Here is a 27751-nt window from a genome sequence, read left to right as displayed (position 1 = left end):
ATGTTTGTGCTTTGGCATTTTATACTTAGGTTTAACTCATCAATGATGCTCAGTAAACCTACATTATATAGCATATAAACAATAAGTGAGAAACACAATTTTTAGTTTAATTTAGGTTTAAACGAAGAATGTAGATTATCTTTATCCCAGAAACTAGCTCTAAGTAATATGGCAATAGAAAACAGAAGAAAATGTCAAAAAGTTTGTGAATTTTCTAAAAAAATTATGAATACCGACCAAAATCAAAAAAATCATTTGTATTTTTTTTGAAAATCTAATACAATATTGGTTTAGACGATGAAAATGGATTATCATACTTGAGTTTTTGACAAATATTAATACTCAGTATTGTCGTCTGTAAATACCTTTAGTAAATAAAATCATAATTTTGTATGTGTTTTGTTCATTATTTAAAATTTATAAATATAAAGTATTGTTACGAAATTGTACTTGAATTCAAATATAACGATTTTAAGGGCTGATTTAAAAGTAGCATAATGCTTTCAAATAACAGTGCTGTAATAGCTAACTGTAACATATCTGTGGGCATTATTAAATAAAAGCTTTCAGTTGATTTGGTCGTAAGTTGGCAACGCTCTATTCGAATTCGAATATTCAGTTAAAGAACATTGTAGAAAGTACACCACAGATGGCGAATGTATTAGAAAGGTCTAGAATATACGAACTTTGACAGTTAAAGAGCAATCTAGAGTGCAGATGGCAGTGTTATAAATAGTGGCAGAGGTTGCAGTCGTGAGTCAGTTTATCAGAGACGCTTTTCGAATAAACATCAACTGAGTGCCTTAAAGTGTGTTGTGTTTTTCAAGTAAATTCGTGTACATTTTAAATTGTGTCTGTATTTCTGAGAATTTATAAACGTGTATAAAAAACATTGAGTGGCTATTTAATTCTGTTGTTGTTGTACATTTTAAATAAATAAAGAGTTGTTACAATTTTTAAACTACTAAACGGCTTTTATTTGCAATCAAAAGTATCCGGTTTATTTAAAGGAAATAAACTAACGTTTTGAAAAGGTTAAAACGTAACAATATAAAGATACCAATTTAATATTTAAAAAATTTTAATTTTTTTTTTTTTTTTTGTTTTTTCACGGTTGTTTATTTATAAAACTACCTACCTACGGTTGTCAGATTGTCAGGAACATGCTCAGAAAATGGTTAACACAACCATGAGAACTTATGTTGATTTTTTTGAATATTTCGAACACCGGCTTCGCTAGTAAATATTTCATATGCGGCCGGGAGAAATAATTTTTTACACTATGGTAGTACGTGGCAGGACAAACTTTTTTAATTTTGTTTACAATAGATAACTCCGCTAATAGCAACATTTTTAAGTGATTTGAAAAGTGTCAATAGAAATGACTTAAGCCGGAGTTTAAAATTCCATCCCTACCATGTTTAAAATTAATTGAAATAAAAAATAAATAAATAAAAATAAATTGCAGCTCTAAGTTCTGCCATTACGGTTTCAAATTGCTTCCCATTGTTGATTTTATATTTTTTAATTTCTCTAATCGCAACTATTTTTAATTTTTGTATCAGTCGTTGTCAAATTTCGTGTCGACAGAAAATACTCGTTTTCAGTAAATGTCGACTTTAACGCGCCTTAGAAAATTGCAAATTGCTGCCAATATTTAACAATACTTATCGATATTGACTTCGCAAATATAATTTTAGTGCCGTCGACGTGACTTAATGTCGACAACGACATACATAATAGGGGTGATTATAACAACTCTTTACACAACAATTTATATGTCGATTATGGATGGAAACTGAACTTCAGTTGCGTTGCCAGAGGGTAACCACAAATTTCTGGTTGCCATTTGGCAACAGAAACTGATGTTGTCATTTGTCAGCTGTAATACCATTTAGGCAACTGACAACGCAACTGAAGTTCGGTTGCCATCCATAATCGACACATTAAATAGTCACACTATTTTAATGCACACACTGGTAATGTACAAGAATACACTGGTAATGCAGTTGATTTTAATTCTAATAGCGCCTATGATAAACTAACTGACTGCAATTTTCTGTTACTATTTATATACACAGTGCTATCTGCTAGTAGTTTCATGAATTATCTATCTAACGGACAAAACTAGAATCTTCTATTTCTAGAGCTTTAACAGCTTTAACAGTTAATGTTGTTATAGTTACAAACAATGTTAATAACAGCGTGTTATCAACATTGTTGATAAGTAGAATTTTCGAGCACTGGAAATGTCTATTAACATGATGAAAGTAGCAAGCAGCAGACCGTTGAATTCAAATCGTTAATGTAATTTCGTAAGAATATCATTTTTTTCCCTTATATGCATAATTTAATAAACATAGAACAACAATGAGTAGTAAAGTAAAGCGAAGAACTGCCTATTTAAATTTTCAGTTTTCGTTCATTACAATCTCTTAAATTGCAATAGCTAAATTAATACTCTAAACAGGATTTACTTTTAAATAGATAAGTTCAAAATTATCCAAATCATTTTTGCATTTGATGTGGTCTACTATGTCATTTATCATTTAAACAGTGTGGATACAAAGTAGAGTATCCAGAACCGAAACCGAAAACCGGTCAACCGGTTTTTTCATCTTTGTAAACTCGACCGGTTTCGGTTTTCTTTAACATTTCGGCTTTTTGAAAAACCGGTTTTAATGAAATATATTTTCAAAAGCTCATTTCAACATATTTTTAAAAAACTTAGATACCATTTTTAAAAATATTGATTAATTTTATAGAAAATTGTAGCATTTGACAATATTTCGAAAAATATATAAGATAATTGCATTAAGAATTCCAAAATTTTAAATTAGCGTATTTTTCATATTGAATAAAAATTTAATATAAACCGATTAACCGGTTTTTTTGAAGACAAAAACCGAAACCGGATAATCGGTTTTTTTAAAAGATAAAAATAAAAACCGGTTTTTTCAAAAACACACCTTTTCGGTTAAACCGAAAACCGGTTTTTTAAATTTGCCGGTTTTTTGGACACTCTAATACAAAGTCAATTTTCTAAAAGCTTTAATAACACTTATGGAACTTCAGTTGCGTTTTCAGAAGGCAACCATAAATTTCTGGTAACAGAAAATTATAGCTGCCAGTTGCTATCTGTTATATAATTTTGGGTCTATTATGAATGGCAACTTTAGTTCGGTTGCCATCCATAATAGACCCATTAATAATGTTTACATATACTTTATTTATTACTTTTAAATCATAAATAAATATGTAGAAACACCACCTACACGAGGAAACGAAGTTTCTTTCAGTAAAGGTACACAACATTATGTTGTCTAAACAGTTCCAACTGCGATGTAATCGGAGGAATCATCCTAGTTCGATCATCATCTCAATGCTGGAGCCTATCCTGTATACGAGGATAGCATAAAAAGATATGTGGTTGATCAATTAGGTCTTAATTCATATGCGGCAGCTTTGAACGACATTCATAGAGAGGCCATCAATACAACGGTAGTTGTATGCTATGGTAATGAAATCCAGAACGTCATTACATCAGAATTCGACGATTGACTATAGCGAGTGCTCAGAAAATGGAGCATCAAATGTCGAAATAATTGATCGCTAAGAGCCGACTGGTGCAATGTTTTTTCACTGGAGAAAAAACAGTTCCGGTGATATACATATGTAAGAAAATGGCAAACATGTAAAAAAAAATGCCCAAATGCAACCTATCTGATTCGTAGCGGCTTCGTGTTCGGTATGAAAAAGTTCCTTCAATTGGACTTTATTTAAATGATTTACCCCCATTCATACGAAGACTGGTTATGTGTTAAATATTAGTTATACTATCGTTTACAATTATTTTTGTATGAAAACTGTCAGTATAACTATTTGTTAACAAATAAACAGGCTTTGTGTTAATGGGGGTTAGACTAACAAAAAAGAAAACAGATTTTATTTATAAATAAAGGACCATTGCGACATTCCCGTGGCATTGTTTTATAACAAAATTTAATTGATCTCTTTAAGATTTATTGTGATTTTTCTTTTTGTTGTTTGTTTTTTAAAGTTACATAAGAGTAGATAATAATAATAATAATAATATTTATATATTTAAGGTTAAATATAGAGTAAAACTAGTTTAATTTTTCTAATAAAAGTCAATTGATGTAATCAACGATTTAAAAAATAATAATAATATAATAAAAGGAGGACTACAAAAACCAATTTAACTAAACATTTTGTTTGCTGATTATTTTTCTTCTTGTTTTTTTTTTTGTTTTTTTTTTTTAATTTAAAACAGTAAAAATGTTAACAATAATAATATTAATAATAATAAAAAGTATTAAAATAAAGAATTTAAAAAAAGAAGGTGTTGAGCCTAAAAGTATGCTGCAAATAACAATTTGTAACAATTTAAAGTAAAACTTAATAATTAAAAGAAAATTTTATAGATAAAGCATACATTTAGGCCTATTAATTGTGATATATTTTTGTAAAAATATTTTCAAATAAAATTATATATTTTATTAGTTATTATTTAAATTTTTTTGGAGGACAATCCTTTATAATTATAGATATATATATTTTTTTGAAGTTCCTTTTAAATTTTGTTTATTTGGTGTTTAAGGTTTTTAGGTTTTTTGTTCTGATTTATTTTAACAACAGCTTTAGTTTTCCATAAAGAATTACAATGATAATAATTTTATAAAAAAAAAAATTAAACTAAGACTGAGTTTGAAAAAAGTTATTGATTTTATATGCATTTGTTGCTGTTGTTTTTGTTAATATATGTATTTTGTTGTTTGTTTTGTAAGGACGCTGAGCACGTTAATATAAATGTTTTACTTATTTTGTTATTTTTATTATTTTGATTTTGTTACTATGTATGTATTTATTTAGTTTAATATATTTTCTTTTAGATTTGCATAAGGCGCTAAATATACTCTACATATGTATAGTATGTATGTGTATATATATTTGTTTATTTGTTTGTTTATATAGTATATATTTATTTATTTTTTATTTTACTTATCATTATTATTTTACTATTAAACTTTGTTTTTTTTTCTTTAATTTACTTCAATAATAATGCGTTTTTAACACTTTTAAATATTGAAACTTTTAAATGTAATGTTTAACAAACAAATAGTTTTTATTTTTTCATTAATTAGTTTAATTTTTAATATGTACTAAGTGTATAAATATTTAATATTTTCTTTTTCTTAATATACATATATTTAGAGAAATGAAAGAAAGTTAGTTTAAAACAATAGTTTTTTTCTTTAATAATAAACACTTAAATACTAAAAAAAAGTTGTGGTAACATTTTTTTTTAACAAATTTTATGTTTTTACTAAATTACTTAAAATATATGTATGTAGAATATATAATAGTTTCTAATTTATTTATTTATTGATTTATTTATTTAAATATATAATATATATTTTTGTAACAGGGATGGAAGTGTTAGGTAATAGGGGAAGTAGGAGGGAGGGATGGAGTTTTGTTTTTATTTAATAAAAATATTTGCAACTCAAAAGGCAGCTAATTTTTTGTTTAAATTTAATTTACTTAAACTTAATTTTAATTTGAATTAATTTTTCATTTAATATTTTTATGTTAGTGTATTTTAGAAATATACGTACATAGAAAATCTAAAAAAAATTACCTCGTTTTTGATTTCATTACCAAGTTCATCTCATCCAGGGCGCTTTACGCTTAATTTTGGTACGCAAACTTCTTAGGGTTTTTGGTTTCTTTTGTGGCGTCAAAGCATGATGCATACCACCATAATGATGATGATTATTGTGTGTGGCACCATTGGTTGCGGTGGTGGTATTAGTGTTGGTTGTGTTGTTGTTGTTGGTGGAACCAAAGTAACTTTGTGTATTGTAACCTTCATCGAGAAGTGATGAATTGTTGCTTGAATGTCGATTGGAATTTCCATTTACTGTGACATAGGATAGATTTGCAGCTGCTGTACTTAATAAGGCCATTTTACTCATGTTGTGAGGTTGTTGTGCTAAATGATGTTGCTGCTGCTGATGATGATGATGATTGTGATGATAATTACTATTTCTATCCAAGGTGGATATGGTGTGCTCTTCCTCAACGGTGGTAGAAGGTGGTCTTTTAATCGGTGAGTTGGAACTAAGGCTGGAGTTTTGACTATTGGTGGTTGTAGAACTAGTATCAATACCTGAGGATAGAGAAAGTGATAGTAAGGCATCCACGCCATCGCGATGACGTTGTTGATCTTCCAATTCTTCCGGTGTGATATTGTGGCTACAAATTAATATTAAACATAAAAAATATTAATAAATTAATTAATGCATTTTCTATTGTATGGTAGAAATATTAATGGATTGATAAATGAATGTTATCGAAAAATGTTTTATTTTAGCTATTTTCGGTTTTTTTAACTAAAACTTAATTTATGAGAATATACATGAAAAATGTCAGCTGATCTTAGAAATATAAATATTGTACAATTTGAAAGTATTTTATAAAAAATAAAATTAATTAATTTAATAATGGAAATTTGTTGTAGTTTTTTATGTTTTTCCAATTTATATAAAATATAGTTAGTAGTGGTCTAAATCGTACATTATTAAATATTTTATTTATTTATATTTTTAAATCACAGACACAGAATCCTACCACTACCAAATTAACTAAAACCAGTTATGTTGTCAAACAAAATGGTCGTTCAGATCCCTCTCGATTCGAAATGAAAAAATACTTTCAAACTAAATACAATGTAAGCATACAAATTGGAATATTTATTTTCGAATAGAGTAACCCGCCTGCTATAGTCCTTCATTTAGAAAACAATTTTTTATAATCAAACTCACCATTCTTCACTACTTTCGTAGGCAGCATCTGAAGATGCACAATTACTTTGATTATCTGCACAGCCTTGATGAGATGATGGTTGACCATTGCCATTTAAAACTAAAGAGGAGTTACCATTGATTAATGGCGTAGAAGCACCACTACCAGCAGCACTGCCACCGCCACCAGCGGAATATGTATGATCCTCACTAGGTGAAGAGGTTATAACAGGTGATCTAAAATACAAACCAAACAAAAACATAATTTTTGAATTCCATTCATTTCAATTCTCCTCAAAAACAACTTACCCATTTTGGAACGTTTCGGCAAAAACTTTTGGTCCGTGTTTTAGAGCCAACATAGCGGTAGCGGCATTTACATCGTCTATGCTGTCAGCACCGCAATCTCTGGCCAAGAGCTCTATGCTTTCGTAGTTGCTAAAAGCACCCATTATGGAAGAGGGATGATTTGTGTTGTTCGCACTGTTGCCGTTGTTGTTGGCATGGAAATTGCCATTGGTTTGAACATTTTGTGGATTATTTGTGGGGTAATTGTATTTGTTGTTAGTATTTGATTTGGTTGTACTATAATCGGACGGATATTCATCATCAGGAACATCGGGCACTACATCACTGATGTCTTTAAAGGCTTTCGATAGATTGGGAAATAGATTTGGATCAAAGCGCGAATTGATATGTGATGATGATGTATTGGATGATTTGGAACCATCTAGCACATCATAGCCCTGCGATGAGCCCATTGAACCACCACCCGGACTCTTCAAGCTAATTTTATCAGCCGATGAATTTTGAAAGAAGGGTGAACGATTAAGGGCTTGTATTAAATTTTGCCTCTGTTGTTGTTCAACACGCCACAAGGATCCTTTGCCCATATTCTGTGGAATTGAAATGAACATTATATGCTGTTACACTAGAAATAATTGATATTTTACTCACCGGTGCCTTCTCCACTTTGACAAAACTTTTATTCAAAGATAGATTGTGACGTACACTATTTTTCCAGCCAGTGGGTGCAGTCTTGAAGTAGGGAAAATGTTGCACTATCCAAGCATAGATTTCTTTGACAGGCAAAGCTTTTTCTTGTGATCCTTCTATGGCCATGAATATTAAGGAACTGCAGAAGGAAAAACAAAACAAAAAACACTTAATACATGCTTAACCATTGGCTTGCCAGCCAAAAGAGAAAACTTACCTAAAACTATATGGTGGTTTGTTGTGTGTGTGCACCAATGGATCATATGGCACTTTATTGGTATGTTTTTGTTTTTGCGGTGTATTCTGCATATTATTGTTATTGCTAGTGTTGTTATTGTTGTTGGTATTAATTGTTAACGATGAGGAGGAAGATGATTTTGGTGTTAGAGGCGCCTGTTGCTGTTGCTGCTGTTGTTGCTGAGGTGTAGAATTATTAATTCTTTGGTTTGAAATGTTTGAATTACTATTGGATATTTCAAAATCTTTAAGAGAATCATTATCGTAACTGGAAAAAGAGGTAGGACTGCGTATTGCTTGATGCTGTTGCTGCTGCTGCTGGTGTTGCTGTTGCTGTTGGTGGTGCTGCTGCTGTAAATGATGCTGCAATTGTTGAGGTGTACTACTAAGTGTATAAAATTCTTTGGTTGTATGTTGAGGTTGCGTTTGTATTTCTGGTGAAACCATTAGAGTTGGTGAAGAACTAAATAATACGAGATACAAATATGATTAGTTTTATTAATAAATAAATGATTTTCAAAAATATATACTTACACCACTACTTGATGATGATGTTGCTGGTGTTGGTGTGTAGCTGCGGGGGAATTCGTAACGAGTGGCAAAGCTGGATGACTAACTAAGGTATAACCAGGCGGTATGCCACTTGTTGTCAGTGTTGTGGGCGAAGCAGCTGATGATGAGGAGTTAGTTGACGAAACCGCTATAAAAGGAGCTGTGGTTGATGAGTTCGAGCTGCTATAATTTAGAGCTATAGGCGTCGAAGAACCACTTAGAGTAAAGTAAGATGTCTTACTTAAAGGTGGACTATTGCCACCATTAATAGCTGCCGTCGATAGAGAGGAGGAGAGTGAAGTGTTTGATGAGGCAGGTGAAGACACTACAGTAATGGTGGATCCCACAGCTGTGGCCATAGCAATTGACGAAGCAATTTGAGAAGTTGACGTTGACAAGGCAGATGTAGTTGAATTGTTATTGTAGTTATTCAACGATAAAGTGGTAGAGCCACCACCAATAGCGCCACCACCACCTTGATCCAAAACATTCATTTTCTCTCTTAAGTATTTTTTATGAGGATGATGGGTGGTGCTGCTGCTGCTACTGCCACTACTTGAAACGGGTGTAGAATTAACAACAATGCTACTTTGCTGCTGTGACTGTATTTTATGACCTTGATAAATTGTGTTAGTAGTAACATTGTTACTGCTGCTGCTTGTTGTAATCGACGTTGCTATGTTGCTGCCATTAACAACACTATTGCCATTGGTAACGATTGAAGTAGTACTGGGCAGCGTCAACTGTTTGGACCCACTGTGATTGGTAGCTACAACTACCGTCGTTGTAGTAGCATTATTGCCACCTGATGTAGAACCACATGATGATGAAGAAGGCACAAAGGAAGAATTGTTGTTGTTGTGATTAGAATGACTATTGCTTAAATTGGTGGCGGTGGTAATGTGAGCGCCCCCACCATTCGAGTTAGTTAAAAGTTGTCGTGTGGGCATAAAATTCGTGCCCGCCTTATATTCTACCACAGTTGTGGTACCGCTGGGACCCACATGTACCGTGGTCGTAGCACCACCCAAGGCCGCAATGTTACCATAGATTTTCGTATCCTTCAAATCGACGGCATTAAAACGTTTAAATTGCTGTTGAAAATCACTGGCACTTAAAGTGGTTATTTGAGTTTCAGCCGGTAATTCAGTGGTGCAGCCACCTGTTACATTCGTCGAGATGACTTGCTCTTCGCCGGCTACATGATGAGGTAACTCCTCAATTAAATCGTGTGCATTTGCAGCATTGACAATGCAAATATTGGTATTATTTAATAGTGGACGTTTCTGAGGGGTGGTGCTGTTGTTATTTTGGTGGCTACTATTACTGGTGCCGCTGTTGTTTGTGGTGGGAGTTGTTGTCGTTACGATTTCTTTAATCAAATTGGAATTATTCAGCCAGGTCAGAGAACGTAACTCCTCGTCATTGTTATTTGTAGTTGATGTCGTAATGACATGCTGTTGCTGGTGATGATGCTGCTGCTGCTGGTGGTGTTGGTGCTGGTGTGGAGAATGGTGATGATCATTGTTAGTTGTGGTGGCATCTAAAGGCTCTGTTGCCAGCAGTACAATATTGCCCGTTGTCTGAGATGCACCATTGTTGTTGCTATTGCCGTTGCTAGTTGTAATGGATGTTGTGGTCCCATCGTATGCTGTAAACTGACCATTACGGTTTTGTTGTAATAGCACATATTTAGAAGTGGCTGGCATGGTTGTTGCATTAAAAGACGCTGGTGTTGCTGTAGACGAATTTAAAAATGTTGCCTTTGTGGCGGCTGCCAAAAGATTATTAAAATTATTTGCGTTCGTAGTATGAGACGATATTGTGGCTGCTGTTGCTGGTGCTGAAGATGTTATGTTTAAAGTATTTGTCAAATGTTGTTGGTGTTGGTGTTGCTGGTGATGATGTTGATGTGGATGTTGCTGTTGTGTTCCAGCCGTAAGATGTCTTAGACCATTTGAGGCAGCTGCCACTACGGTAGCTGTTGTCACAGTTTGTTGTAAGGTACGTAATTGGCTCAAATCATGAGTCGTCAATATTTGTGTAGGATTGTCTGGCGACATTCTAAAAAAGAAATATTAAAAAAAAAAATCATGAGTCATAATTAAAGTAAAAAAGGAGATGTATGTAAGTTATTTTACTAAACTATGTAACTAACGTATCTCTCTCTCTTTCTATATATTTGGTAGCTTCCTTTTTCGTTACTATTGCTCTCTTACTTTTTCGGTAACAATAATTTGTTTGTTTTGCTTCGTTTTATTTACATTTTCAAAAACATTTTATTAAAAAAAGTTACAATAATGTAACATATGTACATAATTCAATTTTGTTGTTTAAAATTTGAATCCCTTTTAAAAATGTTTACTCATGTATAGATGTATGCGAGTGCGTGGTTTTATTGTGTTTGTATAGATTATTTGCATGACCTACAATTTATCTTATCACACATTTGACGTTTGAGAAAATTTCATTTTATGTTAAAAGAACAAATAAATTTAAATTAACACAACACGTGCTTTCAAATATTTGGAGTTTGAATAGGACATAACATAGAAAAATCTAAGTTTTTAAAGTAAAAATCGTATTGAACTTTGTATTATTTTAAGATTAATAAATTTCATTAAATATTTTTCATAAATTACTCACTGTTTCAATAACAAAATGTGATATTATCTGATGTTGTGTATGGCAATACTATTAAGTTTAAACTGGAGGCCAAAAACATCAAAGTGGATTAACGTTAGTTAGATTAGACTTATTTTGAGATTAACTAATCTAATTATTAATTGACCCGCTAGTTTTTAACTTTTAAGTTAAACTAACCCCTGGTCTTTATCCCAGAAACATTTTTATTTTGACCTATTAATTGAATATTTATACAAGTTTCCATTGTTTTGTCACTTCATCACATCCCCTTTAAAATGTTTGTATTTACTTAAAATATAGTTTTGCTTTGCCGGCGTTCGATAAGCTAAACAAAATTCTTATTTTTTCTCAGATCTCTTAGATAACCGAAATTAAATATATATTTTTTTTTTGATATTTTAAAATAATGATTACATATAGAATTCCATTCACTACTTGAGCCTCCACTTTAATTACAAATTGTTTATAATTTTTTAATCAATTAATTATTATTATTTTTGTTTTTTAATTATTTTAATAAAATAACACCAGGTTGTTTATATAACAAAAAAATATCGAAAATAACAAAAATTCCTATAAATAATACATAATATTATGCACTAATACATAGGCGAACAACACATTCACACATGAAGTTGTATCTATGTAAAATTTTATGCTATAAATATTTATTTATTTTTTATATAGGTATGTACATACGTTTTTAGTATTTTAAGAAAACTAATACACAATTTTATTTATCTTATTTTTAAACAATATACATTTTCTTTATTTTCATTCTATTCTTATTATTTTTTTTTCTTCTAATTTTTATTTTTTGTTGTTGCTGTTTGGCGTCTATAACCAAAAATTAGTTGGGTTGGTTTGGTATATTATAGCAACTATAAGTCAGATTGTCAACTGAACTAAAACAATTAGAACATTTTGTTTTAGCCAGGCGATTTCTTAGTTTAGTTTTATTTTTTATTTATTTGTTTATTTTACCTTTATTTAACGGCAAAAAACGAATGCTAAGTTTTTGTTTTACTTAAAGAAAAAGAAAAACAATCAATGTGCATACATACGTACATTCATATATAGACAACAAATCTTTTGCAGTCAGTCAATATACTATAGTTTGAATTTTAAAGAAAAACTAAAATGAAAACAGCAGCAACGAAAATACATAATTTATTTACGCATTTTTTCGTTTAAAAATTTTAACAGAAATACCGAACACTGAACCACGACACATGCAAAAGGCCATGTAAACAGCCAGTCAGGCTACCAAAGAACTAAATGTTTTGTTTTTAGGAAAGTTTTGTCTAGCAGTGTTTCCCAAACGGTTACACAATTGGCAAACATATTCAGTTTTCGAATGTATGTATGTATATGCAAATTATATAGAAGTGAACCTAGGCTTTCAATCAATGTTGGCTACCGTTATTCTATAATAATATTTCTCTCTCTAAAGGGCCATTTCGGAACTGCTAACATATAAGATCGTTGAGAGTAGCTATCTCCTCTCGATTGGAAAAAGTGCTCAGGATGTCAAATGACTGGAGTGTTGGAAGTTAACTGTGTATAAACCCAAGCCAAACGGAACTTGTGTTGACACAGATTTCCATTCTTTAGGCTGCCTAAGGTGAATTGACAACATAACTGAAGACTGAAACTACAAACTGTGGGATCATGACAGTATCATAGAGATAATAGCACTCGATCTTGTCATAGACTCCTGACATCTCCTCGTCGAATGAACGCCACAATAACCATTCATGCATGAACGATTTGAGGGTATGATTATCTCTGGGTATGGGTGACGTAAAAGTACGATTTGACCCAGCTAGACCTTTTCTTTTGGGGTTTTCTGAATTCATACAGTCATTCTGCCAATAAGCCGCAATCGACCAATGCCCTCAAAGTCAAAATAGACTAGGCCATTAATGTAATTTAGCCGGATCTATGCGTACATGATCCTTTCAAATAAAAAAAATAATTTCGTTAATACCTCAGATACAGCTTGTTATACCCAGGGTATATGTAAGTTTGTCATTTCGTTTGTAATTATATTCTGGATCGTTATAGATAGCCATATCCGTCAGTATGTTGAAATCAATTTTCCGAAATGATTGCTATTATGGCTGAGGTATAAGCATAGACAATATGGATATTTAATGATAGACATTTCACAGACCTTTCCAACTACGCACAGTGGCGCCATTTGAGTTTTTTCGTTCAAAAATCATAACTTTTGAAGCAAATGAGATAATCAAAAAATTTAAAAGGAATATGAAAGATAATCAGCCTATGAAATGAGTGTTTGAAAGTGTTTCTACTCCTTTCAGGTGCCTACTTATGGGTTCGCAAAGTTGAAATTTGTGGAAAAATCAATTTTATGGGAAGTAAAATAAAATATTTTTTAAAATGTTTGATTTTTTATGTTTCTTTTTTATGATTTATAATTATTCCAGAAAAGATTAAAAAAAAATTTTTGGAAAAAAGTATTTTGGTTGGTTTTTCACGGTTATATGTCACTTTTGGAACAATGTCTTTTTTCAAAATTTTTTACATAGGTAAAGGAATAATCAAAGGACTTATTTTGAAAATATGCAAATATAGAAATTGATAGTTTTATTTTATTTTCCATCAATGTTGAGAAATATTGAAAAAATGTATAGTTGGTAAATATCGATTTACCTGGACAAATACAAAGCAAACAGTACAATTTTTGTTTATTCTTTTCTTAATAAATAGATCTATCAATAGAATCAATCGACATATTGTATCAGAAAGCGGACCAAATTACCTAAAAATGGTCTGATTGTATTAAGAGTAGCATATTTGAAATCGTTGCACAATTTACTGTTACTATTTCATTCAGTATTTTTTAGGGGCACATGGAATTTTTGATTTTTGCAACCTCACTTGTTCTACGGACGCCACTGTGCGACGTACAAATACATATAACGCCATGACAAAAATGTTGGTAAAAATTTGCTGACCAAAACATTGGTTGGCCAAAATTGTTCTCAATCTTCATATTAAAGTATACGTTGGTCAAGGGCATATAAAATTTAACATTAATTTCCTGTTTCAATGTGACATTTTTAGAAATGAAAATGCTAATGGGCCAAAGGAGGAAAAAATTTGACAGTTTAACAGATGCCTTAGAAATGATTGGGAACTCTATGGCAATATTAGCAGTACTACTACACTAAGTATACAACGACTATATACATATGTATGTATACAAACATTATAACCACCATTGTATAAAAATCACCAGATAGATAAAGTAGTTGATAAGATAAGCTCTTATATGTTTATATTCATTCCATTTTCCTCTTCTACTATCTACAAACATAAAATGTCTGTTACTTAAATATATTTTGTATACATAAATACATACATACGTACATACAGTTGTGTTCAAAATAATAGGGGCAAAAGTTGCCCATAACTTAATAAGGTTATTTTGTTAGTCTGTCAACATTAAAACCATGTAAAAAAGCTAACGGTTGTTAAAAAAAACCAAAATAAAAATAAATTATTGTGATAGCTTTTATTTCTGTGATTTTTTCTAGTTATTTCTTTATTTGTCCATGAAGTGCATGAATCAAAAAAATAGGAGCAATTGTGATTAACAATAAATTAAAGTGATTAAGTGAATATATCGTGTGTGAAATAATAAGTAAATATGAAAACCATATGCGAAAATTTTGTAACATTTGGCCAATTCACAAGGTCTCTTATCATGTCATATTGTCATAATGTCCTAATATTTCACGACTCGACAGCGGCAAGATTTAAAAACCCCCACTAACACTTCAATTGGTCTAAGGAATAATGGAGAAATATTTAGTGGACTGACGAAAGCAAAATTGTATTATTTGGTGGAACTGGATCTAGGCAGTACGTTCGACGTCCACCGAACACAGAAAATGAAGTCCAGTACACAAGAAAGGCAGTTAAACACGGTGGCGTGAAAGCATAGATATGGGGATGCTTTTTATACAACGGTATTGGTACAATACACGAAATAAAAGGCAGTATGGACCCAAAAATGTACGTGGAAATATTGGATAGAGTTATGCTGCCATATGTAGAGTGAAATATGCCACTTAAACGGGTCTTCCATCAAGACAACGACCCGAAATACACGAGCAAATTGGTAAAGGAGTGGTCTTGGGTCAACATCGTCTAGGTTATGTCATGGCCTGCTCAGTCCCCAGACTTGAATCCCAAAGAACATCTATGAGGGGTGCAAGATGGGTGGAATCAAATTCACCTAAAGCGATGTCAGGATTTAATCGACTCTATGCCTCGCAGATGTGCTGCAGTAATAAAAAATAAAGGATATTCTACCAAATACTGATCGCATTTAAAGTTTCTGATTATATTCATAAGCTTTTTCAACTTTTTTAATCTATATAGGTAAATATATAAATGTCTTTGTAAGTTTGTTTGTTGGTTTGTTTATTTGTTTGAGCATCACGCCTAAACGGCTGAACCTTACTGGGAAGCGTCAATAGGCTATATATTTTTTATTTTACTACGACAGGGGTAGCGAAGCGCACCGGGTCAAGCTAGTAGTAAATATTAATCAATACTGAAATGCTCCTATTATTTTGAACAGCAATTTTTAAGATATTGTTTAACTTCCCGTTATTTTCTTCTTAAAATCTTTATTTAATTAATGAATTATTTAAATAATTTAGAATTAAATCAACATTACATTACACAAATGGCATAAATCATGTTGTTTTTAGTTAAAAATTAATCTCTTGTTTTTTAATAGGTTCGCTCCTATTTTTATGAACACAACTGTATGTATGTGCGTATACATGAGTGTATTTTTGTTATTTAATTTTAAAATTTTTTAATAAATAGAATATTAAAATCTAAACTATTTTGTATGTACTTTAAGAAGCCAAAGTTTGACCAACAACAATTTTAGTTTAACAAGTTTAAAAACGAAAAATAAATAAATTATTGCGTAAACTACATTCATACATATGTATGTATGTATTTTGTTTGCGTATGTATGATTTGTATTTCTATACATAGTGACGAAAAAGCTGCGATGAAATAAACAAGAGTTCTTTTGGGCCGTACCCGTTTTTGCGGTGCCGCGATACACATTTAGAAATTTTACTTGCTAGTATTTGTGGAAATTATAAGACATTGTCATCATAGCTGTAAATTGTGAATATTTTTATTCAAAATATTTCCAAAAACTTAATTATTTTGGCATTTTAGTTATATTTAAAAAGATAAATTTATATTGAAATCATTCTATATTATTCAAAATAGGATACTAATTAATATATATCTATTTAGAATATAAAGCATTAAATATTATTTGATTTCAATAGAATACAATATTAAATAAATTAGACTTAAAAGTTTTCAATAAACATTTATAAAATTATACTAATAGTATTTGTATTTTAGTAACAATAAGTTGTATTTTATTTATTATATAATGAATAGATTTTAAAATATTCTTATCAATATGAAAACATGTAATTATTTTCAAATTATATTTTTATAGTCAAAATTAAATATTAATTTAGTTTATTCAACTAGTTATGAATAAAATATTGTTTTACTTATTCGAAAATTTGTTGATAGATTTTATTCAAAGCAATTTTCTTTGAATAATTTTATTTCTCCAAAAAAAAGAAAAATATTTAAATATTCAACAAAAAATTTTAGAATACTTTTTTATTCATAGAAATTTTCTTTGAATAATTTTATTTGTGAAAATAAAGTCAAATATTTTAACAACAAATTTTTTGTAAAATTTTATAAAAAATATTTTTGTTTGTGAAAATGAGCTCGGACGATAATTATGAAAAAGATCCTTCGTTTGCTATAAATAAACAAAAACAATGCTCAAAAATAATTCAGCGATATTTTGAACGTCTAATTTCACTTGCAGGGTTATGAAATAGCCCTAGGAGGAATGCCATGTAAGACGATCGTTTTGAACAACTAGTTAATTTAAAAACAGTTTTTAAAAATAATTCATGAATTTTGTTCTTCACAATTTAAATTAATAATAAACCTCAAATTAAAACCAGTGATAATCAATGATTAAGTAGTAGTTTTTAAAAATAGAATATTAGATATCAGAGAACTAGGGTTCCAATTTCCCTGAATTTTTCCATTCCCAAACTAAGAAAAAACAAGTTAAATCTGAAACAAATTTGTAATTCGTTTCGAAAATAACTTTTTCAACTCAGAATGCAATCAGAGGACATTTTACATCAGTATTATTGTTAAATAAAAATATTCTTTAACATTTATTAGAATTATTTCTATTCAGTAATTTTTGGAAAAATAAATTTATTTGTTTCAAATTTGTGAAATAAAAATATTTCTAAAGTTTTATTAGAATTATTTCTATTCAATCATTTTTTGTTTGAATAATTTTAGTTTTTTGTGTTTTGTTTGAATAAATATTCCAAAGAAATTAGTTGATTGTATTTGTATCTAAATGAAATAAATTTAAATTTTATTCAACTTTGTTTTATTTGAATATATAAAATTTTACTATTTTCTAAAAAAATATCAATATAATTTAATTAAACTAATATAAAATGATTTTATTTATAATTTATTTGGTTTTAAAAGATATAAATATGCATAAATTTAACTGTAAATATTATTAATAAATTAGACAAAAACTTTATTTAACTAATAAATAATTTGGAAAATAAATATTTATAATTGGAAACAAAAACTAAAATAATATAAAAAATATTTATATTTTGTATTTTATTCACAAGTTACAGCTATGATTGTCATGTAATAATAAATGTGTGATTTGTTAAATTTGTTTAAAAATTGTTTATCTAGTTTTTTAAACAGCTACTTTTGAGAATTAAATAATATCTACATACATAGAAGAATTGCCTATTTGACTGATTTGTGTTGTGCAGTGTAATTATAATGCTGTAAACAATGTTTCTAACGCCCCTGTTTACTTTGAATGCATCTTTAATTGTCACACTCACTCACTCTCTCTCTCTCTCTCATGCTTAACTTGAAATTGTCAACACTTCACACTATTAAACAATGTATTTATTGACATGATTTGATGGCTTCAAATAAAACAAATTAATTATATTTTGCACTAAAAATATTGGGAAAAAATTCATGATGATATTTGCACTTCAAATAATAAATATAACCGACTGAAAATATGGCTGACCGACTAGACCAGGCCCGTGCAACCAAAACACACACTAACAATAAAAAGGAAATTGTAGTGACAACAACCTTCACTCATGAACAACAAAAAAACTTTAAGCACGAAAATAAAAAAATAATAAAAAAAAATCATCACATAGAAATAGATATAATATAGAACAAGAACAGTAACAAAAAAAAATAAATAAACGAAACTAAACAACGAAAAAGAATATGTAATTTTTTAGCACAAATAAAATGTATAACAACGAGGAGCATACACTAACTGGCCAGCTAAATAGTTAAACAAGTGATGTATGCATGTAGTATGTACATTAGGGAAATAACTATTGACAATTTTTGCAAATATGCAAATTGGCATAGCATAGTCGAATAGAGCATTAAAAAATATAAAAAAAACCACGGTGTTATTTTTTCGCGATTGTTAAAAAAGTTCACGCACCAAACGCAATAAAGTTTTTCATGAAATATTTTCAATTATTTTGAAATACAATATATTTTATTCTAATAACAACTGCGGACATACTTCAAAAGATAATTTTTAAGAAAGGGAAGTATCCCTCACACTTGCAAAAAAAATTATGAAATTATTTATATAATTTTTAAAAGAAAAAAAAGTTTGGTTTATTTAAGAAATTGGTGTTGATGCGTGATGTTTTTGATTCCAAATGATTTTCATTACTTATACAACATTAGCCATCATGTGCTGGTATGCCAAAAATTTCGCCAAAATTAGTTATATACCTAATGTACATATGTTGGTACTACGTCGAGTACACAAATAAAATAACCTCTAAAGGAATTTCTGTTTTCTGTTGTTATTGTTACTGAAGAAACCAAACAAACCTTAAGTAAAAAAATGTTATGTTAGTTTTGTTGTTGTTATTACATATTATTTTTTTTTGCAAACACATATAAACAACAACAAAAACGGAAGCATTAAAGTCGCCATAGTTACTTAAATGTAAACAAAATTTATGGCAAAGTTCATTTTCCGCAGAGAGAGAGAGAGAAAATGAAAAACAGTTTTATCACCAGTGTTGCATGATTTTGGGGATTTGAACAAAATTTGGGGATTTTACGCAATTTATGAAATTTTGGCGGAAGACACAAAAATGTTTGACATGCAACTATGTATTTTTAAACACATAGCCCCATAGCTGTATGCCATAACACCATATCGGTTTTATGATCATGTTATATTATAAAGTAGAAGTTTACAATCTAAACTAAGCGTAGAGTTTCTGCCAATAAGCCAATTAATTTTAATTGATTTCATTTGATTCAACTTTGCATCTATATGACTTTTCCATGTAAAGCGACGATCGAAATGTATTCCGAGGTATTTAACTTCCGATTGTTGAATTATTATTTGGTTATTAATATGAATAGGGGGGCATGATTCTCTACGCAAAGTAAATGTTATATGATGTGTACATTTTTGCTCGTTGACTTTAATTTTCCATAATTTTAACAATTTTTCTATTTCAAATATGTGATTTTGTAAGTAAGACCCCTTTCACACTAGGCAATTTAGTTGCGCAAGTCTCATGCCCAACAACAAAACAGCATGCAAAATTTTCTTCTCCTTAACGCGACATTTCCTCTGGCATCTACGAACTCGAGACGCTTCTTGTTTTCATGAATGCTGTATCATCAGCAAATGTTGATGTATGAGTGCGATTGTTAGTTGGCATATCATACGAATATATCAAATATAAAAAGGGTCCCAGGACACTGCCTTGGGGGACTCCAGCTTCAATGGGTTGGGGACTACTTAAAAAGTCTCCTTTAACTTTAAATGTTCGGCCAGTTAAATAGCTTTCCTATAGCTTATGTGTGTTTGCGGGTAAATTTTGACTCAGATTATATATGAAACCATCATGCCATACTTCATCAAACGCTTGAGAAATGTCGATAAAGTGAGCGGAACAATATTTCTTTTCCTCAAACGCTTTTCTTACAATATTTACAAGTCTATGGGTTTGTTCGATAGTACTCTGTTTTCTTCTATAACCAAATTCATGATTCGGAATACAATTGTTTTCAATTAATATCGGGTACAACATTCTAATGAAAACCCTAATATTTTTTTTACTTCCTTGGCTACTTTAAAATATGAACTTAGTGCAAAAGCTTTAAAATATCTAAACAGAATTTAAATCTTAATCAACAGGGTGGCTGATTCTAATTCAACTGCATAATAATTTGGGGATTTCCCTAGCTGTTTGTGTGGGAAAATTTTTTGTAGATCGGAATTAAATGCCATTCACAATTATGGACAATCTTGCAAAAGTGAACTGGACTGTTTTTAATTAGTTCATATTATCGCTAGTGCACTGTATTAAACATAATTGGGGTATTCACATGGTCTGCTATTAGTAATATTGTCATAATGTCCTAATATATTATAATAGTTGTTGTTGTGTTTTAAACAAAAAAAAAAGTATTATTTTATGACAAAACAATAAACATAGTTCAAAATTTGGTGAAATTCTACTTCCACAAAGTGGTTCAAAAGATCAACTGCAATATTACCTTTGTTCTCGATGTCTACTAACACACAAATTTTAAACTTAATTAGGTATTTCGAAATGACAAACAATTATATTGTTTTATTAAGAGGACGACATAGTATTATTACTTTAGAACTTTTTTGTTTGAAGTACAACAAAAATTTGTTTAAACTATCATAATATATTAGGATATTATGACTATCAGGCCTGTCACAGAATTCCATTCCGATCGAAATTGGAATTAATTCCGTATTTTGCTTCTTCAGAAAAAGTAAAACGAAAATTTCTTTCGCAATGAAATCACTTTCAGTTTTCAAAGTGAAATTGAATTTTTTTGTAATTATTTGTTTTTCTAATATTTTTATTCAATTTCTGTACCAAAAACTTTACTTTTGTTTTAATATAAAAAACGCTCTCAAATTAATATCCGAAATACAGAATTATTAAATATTTTTGGAATTAAAAAATTACACGGAATCTGAGGAACCTAAAACGAAAATGATCGGAATAAAAACTACGGAATTGGAACCATTCCGAACAAAATGTGTGACAGGCCTGAATATGACCAAATAGTAGACCGTGTGAATACCCCGAATGTATTTCTATTTGGGGACAAAATTGGGAATTTAAATTTTGAAATGGCGAATTTTTGGATACATCGATTTTTAGAATGGGGGCATGAAGTAAAAATCGTCTGGCAACACTGTTTAGCACATTGGAAAATAAGAGAAATGAAAATGGTTCCTATAGGTACATAGTTATACAACAAAAATCTAAAGCAAAGGTGCTTATAAATAATATGAAAACAAAAATAAAAAGAATAACAATTGTATTGACAAATACAATTGACTTGACATAAACAACACAACACTGAGTAAGCGAACCTAAAGAATATCTTTAAGAGTAACAACTAAACTTTAAGCTCTCCCAACTATAACAGTAAAAAACAATAATAAAATACAAACTGCGCATAACAGTTTTCTTTTGGCTTTTTATTTTGTTTTTGTTTAAAAAGCATAAAAAAGTTGTATTTTCATTTAAAGAGAATTGCTAAACATTACGAAAGAGAGATTAAAAAAAAATTTCTTGCGAATGTAAGCAAAAAAAAAAAGAAAGGAGGAGAAGACATGTTATTACTTTAATAGCGTTTAAATTGCATTTGGTTGTTGTTGTTTTTATTGTTGCTTTAAATTAAATAGTGCGTGTAATAGTATGGCCATGTTTAGTAGAAGTGTTAACAATTAAGCGGTTTTGTTTAGCGTTTCGCTAAGGGGGGTTTATACTAACTAAATGCCCATAATAACCATCAAGGTCCAAGGTGTGCTCCTAAAGTTTCCATACTTCTTGACTACATATTGTCATATGAACAAATCAGTTGATGCCAATAGTACAGAAATATTGTAGCCGGAAAATATGTACAATAAACTATTTTCTCTAGTTCTATTGAAAATTATTGGCATTGGTAGCACTGTCAAAATGTATACATACCTACCTATGTATACTAAATAGAGTTTCTTTTATAGAGCACAACACAATGAATGCACTTTTCTGTAGCTGAAGTAAATGTCAAAAGTCATAAAGATATACCTAAATAGGTATAATAGATGTGTCATTTCTATTTTGGTAAACTAACAGAGGAGACGAGTGAGTATTAGAAAGAGTCTTTTGAAAGATGAACTATAAATTTAAATAACTAGTAGGTAGGTATTTAATTAAAAGAAAACCTAATCTTAATTTAAAAAAATTCACTCTGCATTTTCTAGTATGGAATTATTAGTTTGTCTACATTTCACATGTAAACATTAATTTTTGTTTAACATATGACCATAAACAAACAAGCCCTTCGTTTTGTTATTTTACTGTAGGTATGTATGGGTGTAGTTTAATAATAATATAAAAAAAGGAAAAATACTATGCAGGTTTTATAATTCATATTAATGACGCGTTTCCTCTTTACCACATGTGCGCATAAATTATATCAAAATATACTCGTACCATAAAATCACACACTCTTAATTTAAGTTATTCTTTTTCACAAATTCTCTTAACTAAACACTTACAATTAAAACAAACTAAAAATAATAATAAATATGTACACTGATACAGCAACATACACCCACTTTGGGTATGATAACTTAAAAAAGATGTGTGTGATATAAATACATACATATGTAGATACATTCTCGTTTGTAGAAGAGTACATACTTTATTTAAAATTTAAATTAACCACTAACGTACTCGTACACATAAACGTACACAAAAACGAATACATAGTTGACAAATTCACATGTATAAGAATACAGACCCCCACAATGTCAAACAAATACTCAGTGGAGAGCGTAAACAACGGTAACACTTAATCAACAAAAAATAAAGACAAAAACAACAACAAAAATAATAATCAAAAAAGACAACAACAAGATCCAATAAACATGTTAAATATCAATAACATACAATGTGTATAGGGTTGCCAATTCATTGTATGTAAATGAATCGAATGATTTTTAAAATATACCTATCCACGTTGTTACTCATCCGTGAGGTCAATTTTGTATGATCCTGCCTGAACGAACAGGCCGAATTTGATCGATGACCTCGGTTATATTGACTTTGATGGCATCGGTCGATTGGTGTATTTATTTCAGTCTATGGATACAATTAGGATTGCTACGCGGAAACAATTTACCGGGAATTCCCGGGAATATTTTTTTTGTAAATTTTCGTGAATTTCTTTATATGTTTTCTGCTTAAAGTTACAATATTCAGATTCGTTGCGATGGCATAATTTGTTGCTAATTGAATTTTATAGATTTAAAATTCTTAAGTTTTTTTAATTAATTTAAAAATATATTCATTTTGTACCGATTAAAACTACGAGTCTAACGAGTTCATTCCCACGACAGCCGGTTCTACGCACTGGAGTGATCCGAGTTCACTCGGTCAAGGACTGTCAACTCAGCAATTAAAAAGGCAGGACCAACATTTTACAACTCAATAAATGCAGGTACATTATAAGACAATTTATCCGAAACAAATTTACTGATATTCCCGGGAATGAATCGATTTTTTAATTTCCTCCCGGGAAAGGAAAAAGTCCGGCAAATTAGGAACCCTTTTTTTCGTGTTTTTATTTATTGTATCTTCACAAAATAATGTGAACTATCAATAATTTGTTCAAATCTTAAATCTAAATATTAATTTTTATTTACGTCCCACCACAGTTGGACGAAAAATTATGTTTAAATTATAGATCCTATCATCAGCGCAGGTCTGTTGGATTCCTTCTTCTTAGTCGGATGTAGCCATTACTTCTCATTAATGTTCGTGCAAGTGGATTAGGGTGAACTTCTTTCTAACTTTTTCAAATATGACTCCGCTTGTTTTTTATTAAATTTTTCACAAGAATGACACCTAGGTCCTTATGAATGTTAATATTTCTCACAAACCAGGGCGCTGCTGTTATCATTATTAATATTTTATTTTGGAATCATTGAATTTTTTCAATATTAGAAGCTGAGACCGTGCCCCATAATTTGTGTGAATTGGAGAATTGGGGGTACACCTCTTGTAAGTAATTGTATTTAAAATCTTATATAATAATATGCAAGTCATGCAATCGTATTTCTTGGCAATAGTAGTGGACTACATCTGGTTTTTAATAAATAACCCCTCCCTCCATAATATGTACATATTTGCATAGCGATTTGTTGTACCACTGTGCAATGTAGCCAAAATTGATATTTTTACACTTGTTAGAGTCGTGTAACGGGTCTCCTCTTTAATCACGTTTCTCTCAAATTTGTACTCTTTTGTTGGTGTTGTTGTAAATGAATATTTACATATTAAATGAACCATTTACGTACACAGTACATACACACAAATGTATGTAGATATGTATGTAGACATGTTTTTAAATGTAAATTACACTCAGCTAGTTTTACAGTGATTTTTTGTTGTTGTTGTTTTGTATTTTTTGAATGACATATATGAATGAAATTAAAGTTAATTTAGAAAAAATTTTAAAGATTTACACACTGTACACACACAAATTGTTATTGTTTATTATTTACGTTTGAAGAAATCTCTATTAAGTTGTTTGGGAATACCCTACATACAGCAAGCAGTCTGTTGATTACATTTTTTCTGTTCGTTTAATAAATATTTAGTACATACCTACCTATTGTAAACTTTTCAAAGCTTCAAAAATGGCGTCACATTGTGGATGAATTCTGTATAAAATAAATCAGCAGTATTTATACATACTGATATACCTACTGTGTATATTGGAAAAAAAATACTCAAGTCATTGCAGTCACTGGTAGGTGATAAGGTTTTAAATTACGCATACACAAATCGGAGATATTTGAAAAAATAATGTTCATATGTATAATATACAAAATAATTTTAATTGAAAAGAAAATTATTTCAATAGTTAAGAGGAGGGAGGAGACTGTGTTTTTATTTAGCCCCTCTTATCATGTAAAAAATTATATAAATTTATGAACGCTAATAAATAAAATAGACACCATTCCATGAAAATGAGCAATAGTTTAACAAAATAGTAATAAATTGAATACATATGTAATATTATATACATAGATACTACCACATTTCTGAACTTTGAACATTCAGAATAAATAAAATCAGAAATTTCTTAAAATCGATCTGCTGAATTAACAGACTGTGTTGCGCCCTATTCCGACCCATCAACAGAAAAAAAATAACTAATAGATTAAGCTATATTTTCAAGAAAAATTTAAACTTCATAAAGGTGCGTAATTTTTAATAAAAAATAGGTACCTAGACCTAAAAGAACTTTATTTGTGACGTCATTTCCATTACATACATGTTTGTTGTTGTTATTTCCATTGTTTACACTTTAAAATGTCGCGCGTAGAATTTGAAAATGAAAAAAAAAACAATAACAACAACAACAGTGACAACAAAACTAAATACATTATATTAAATAATAAACAACAAACGACGCCATTATACGAATGAGTACAATATCACGGTGTATAACAACAAAATAAAATATGGAATTAAATAAAAAAATATATAAAAATTATATGACTGTGTTAGCATTATTAAACAAGTGAATGCTTCTTCTCACTCATAAAACGAGAGAAAAAACTTAATACAAACAAAGTATAACAGTCAGGGTTGCCAGATATTTTTGATGAAATTTGCCCCAAAAAAAACGTACCTACATATATATTTTTTAAAAATCGGACATTTTCAAATTAGTGTCATAAAAAACCTTTCCGAACCAATCTTCTGGAGGAAGAGGCAGGAGGGATATCATTAAAATCAGTTTATTTAGTGTTTAAAAATATATCATAAGAATTTGCAATTATTTGTCAGGTAATAAAAATCGGCAAATCTGGTAAGGCTGTTATTAACAGCGAGTAACAGTGTAACCATGAGTTTTGTATACATACTAACTACTAACATTCTTACTACTACTGCGACCAAAACAACTACGAATGATGGTGACCTGTCTTGTTTGTTTGTTTATCTGTATCTGTTTTTGTTTGTCTCCCCCAGTCCGATAGACACAGTGATAGATAAACAAGAAGAAAATATGCAAACAACCAAACTCTGCCAACCGACAGAAGACCATTTAGTCATACCTATAGACAACAAAAACAACACAAAACTCACATGTAGATAAATAGCTGATGCTAATGTTAAAGCTACTTTAGTTAAACAACAACAAAAAACACACACACACTCAAATTAAAATACAATTTAAATAAAATAATAATTATAACACACCGTTGTATTTTTCTGTAATAAAATAAAAATGTTTGTAGGTATGTATGTAAATATAAGAGAGTGAGACTAAACTAAAAGTACGAAATAATTGAATGACTAAACAAAAGAGAGTCTGTCATATAGAACAATAACAAACATCATAACCAAACAGACCTAGCAGAATACTAACCAGTGTTGCCAAAACTTTAAGACCATATCCCACCATATTGCACTTTAAAAAACCACTAAATCTTTAAATTAACGAGTTATCAAGCAAAACTGTTTTAAAAACAAATATAATTAAATTTGTAATTAAAATGTGTGCCAAAAACGTTATATACTAAAATTAATTAACATCAATCCATTAGAAATTATCATTTTGAGTATATGTCTGAGGTAGGTACCAACCAAATTTAAAAACTTTCATGAGACTTCATAATTGTAGCAGCACTTTTCATGGTGACGAAGGCAATTTTTAATTCAATTAAAATACATATAGTACTTTACTGTCAAAATTCCATTAACCATCTGAGATTGCAAACAAGTTCTTAAGTTTGATTTTACAATATTAAGCTGACTAAAAAAAAACTCGCTCCACTTCCGCATTTGACCATGGCATACAAATAATTTGCAAAGTAAAATCAGCTAGTTCTTTGAAAATATTATTTTCTGCGGAATCCTGATACATACTGCAAAAGCTTAAACCAAAACGATGTAGTATTTGAAAGATTTGTCCACCTAAGTAGATGTTACTGAAAATTGTCTGGACAACATCGAAATTGTTCCAAATATGGAATAACATGTTTTTTTATTGGAATACATTATTTATTGAAAAACTATGTATATATTTTTGACAAAATGTCTCGGTTTTTAGAAGCAGAAAGTAAAAAAATTACCTTAGAATCAATTGCTTCAACAGCGATATACAAAAATGTACAACACATCGTTGTCATATTTCTGATTCCTTTTCAGACATACATATTTCCATTGCATTTGTATTTTCAGTTTCAGATTTCAAAC

At 29.9% G+C, this 27751-nt stretch overlaps 1 protein-coding gene across 4 annotated transcripts in view; it reads right to left on the bottom strand.

The window, feature by feature from the left end:
• Positions 1-4001: 4001 nt before the first annotated feature.
• The window catches only part of CHES-1-like (Checkpoint suppressor 1-like), a 61234-nt gene continuing 37484 nt past the window's right edge, over positions 4002-27751 (bottom strand). For all 4 annotated transcript variants that reach the window (XM_065506955.1, XM_065506957.1, XM_065506956.1 and 1 more), the window contains exons 2-7: positions 8595-10676; positions 8041-8523; positions 7785-7962; positions 7137-7723; positions 6849-7064; positions 4002-6279 (exon numbers count right to left, since the gene is read on the bottom strand). In XM_065506955.1, coding sequence (XP_065363027.1) covers positions 5688-6279; positions 6849-7064; positions 7137-7723; positions 7785-7962; positions 8041-8523; positions 8595-10675 — 4137 coding nt within the window. In that variant the 5' untranslated portion in view covers position 10676 and the 3' untranslated portion in view covers positions 4002-5687. The remainder of the gene's footprint in view (positions 6280-6848; positions 7065-7136; positions 7724-7784; positions 7963-8040; positions 8524-8594; positions 10677-27751) is intronic.

The sequence above is a fragment of the Calliphora vicina genome, chromosome 4, assembly GCF_958450345.1.
Source record: "Calliphora vicina chromosome 4, idCalVici1.1, whole genome shotgun sequence".
In the NCBI taxonomy this organism is placed as follows: Eukaryota; Metazoa; Arthropoda; class Insecta; order Diptera; family Calliphoridae; genus Calliphora; species Calliphora vicina.
This window is presented reverse-complemented; position numbering and strand designations above follow the sequence as displayed.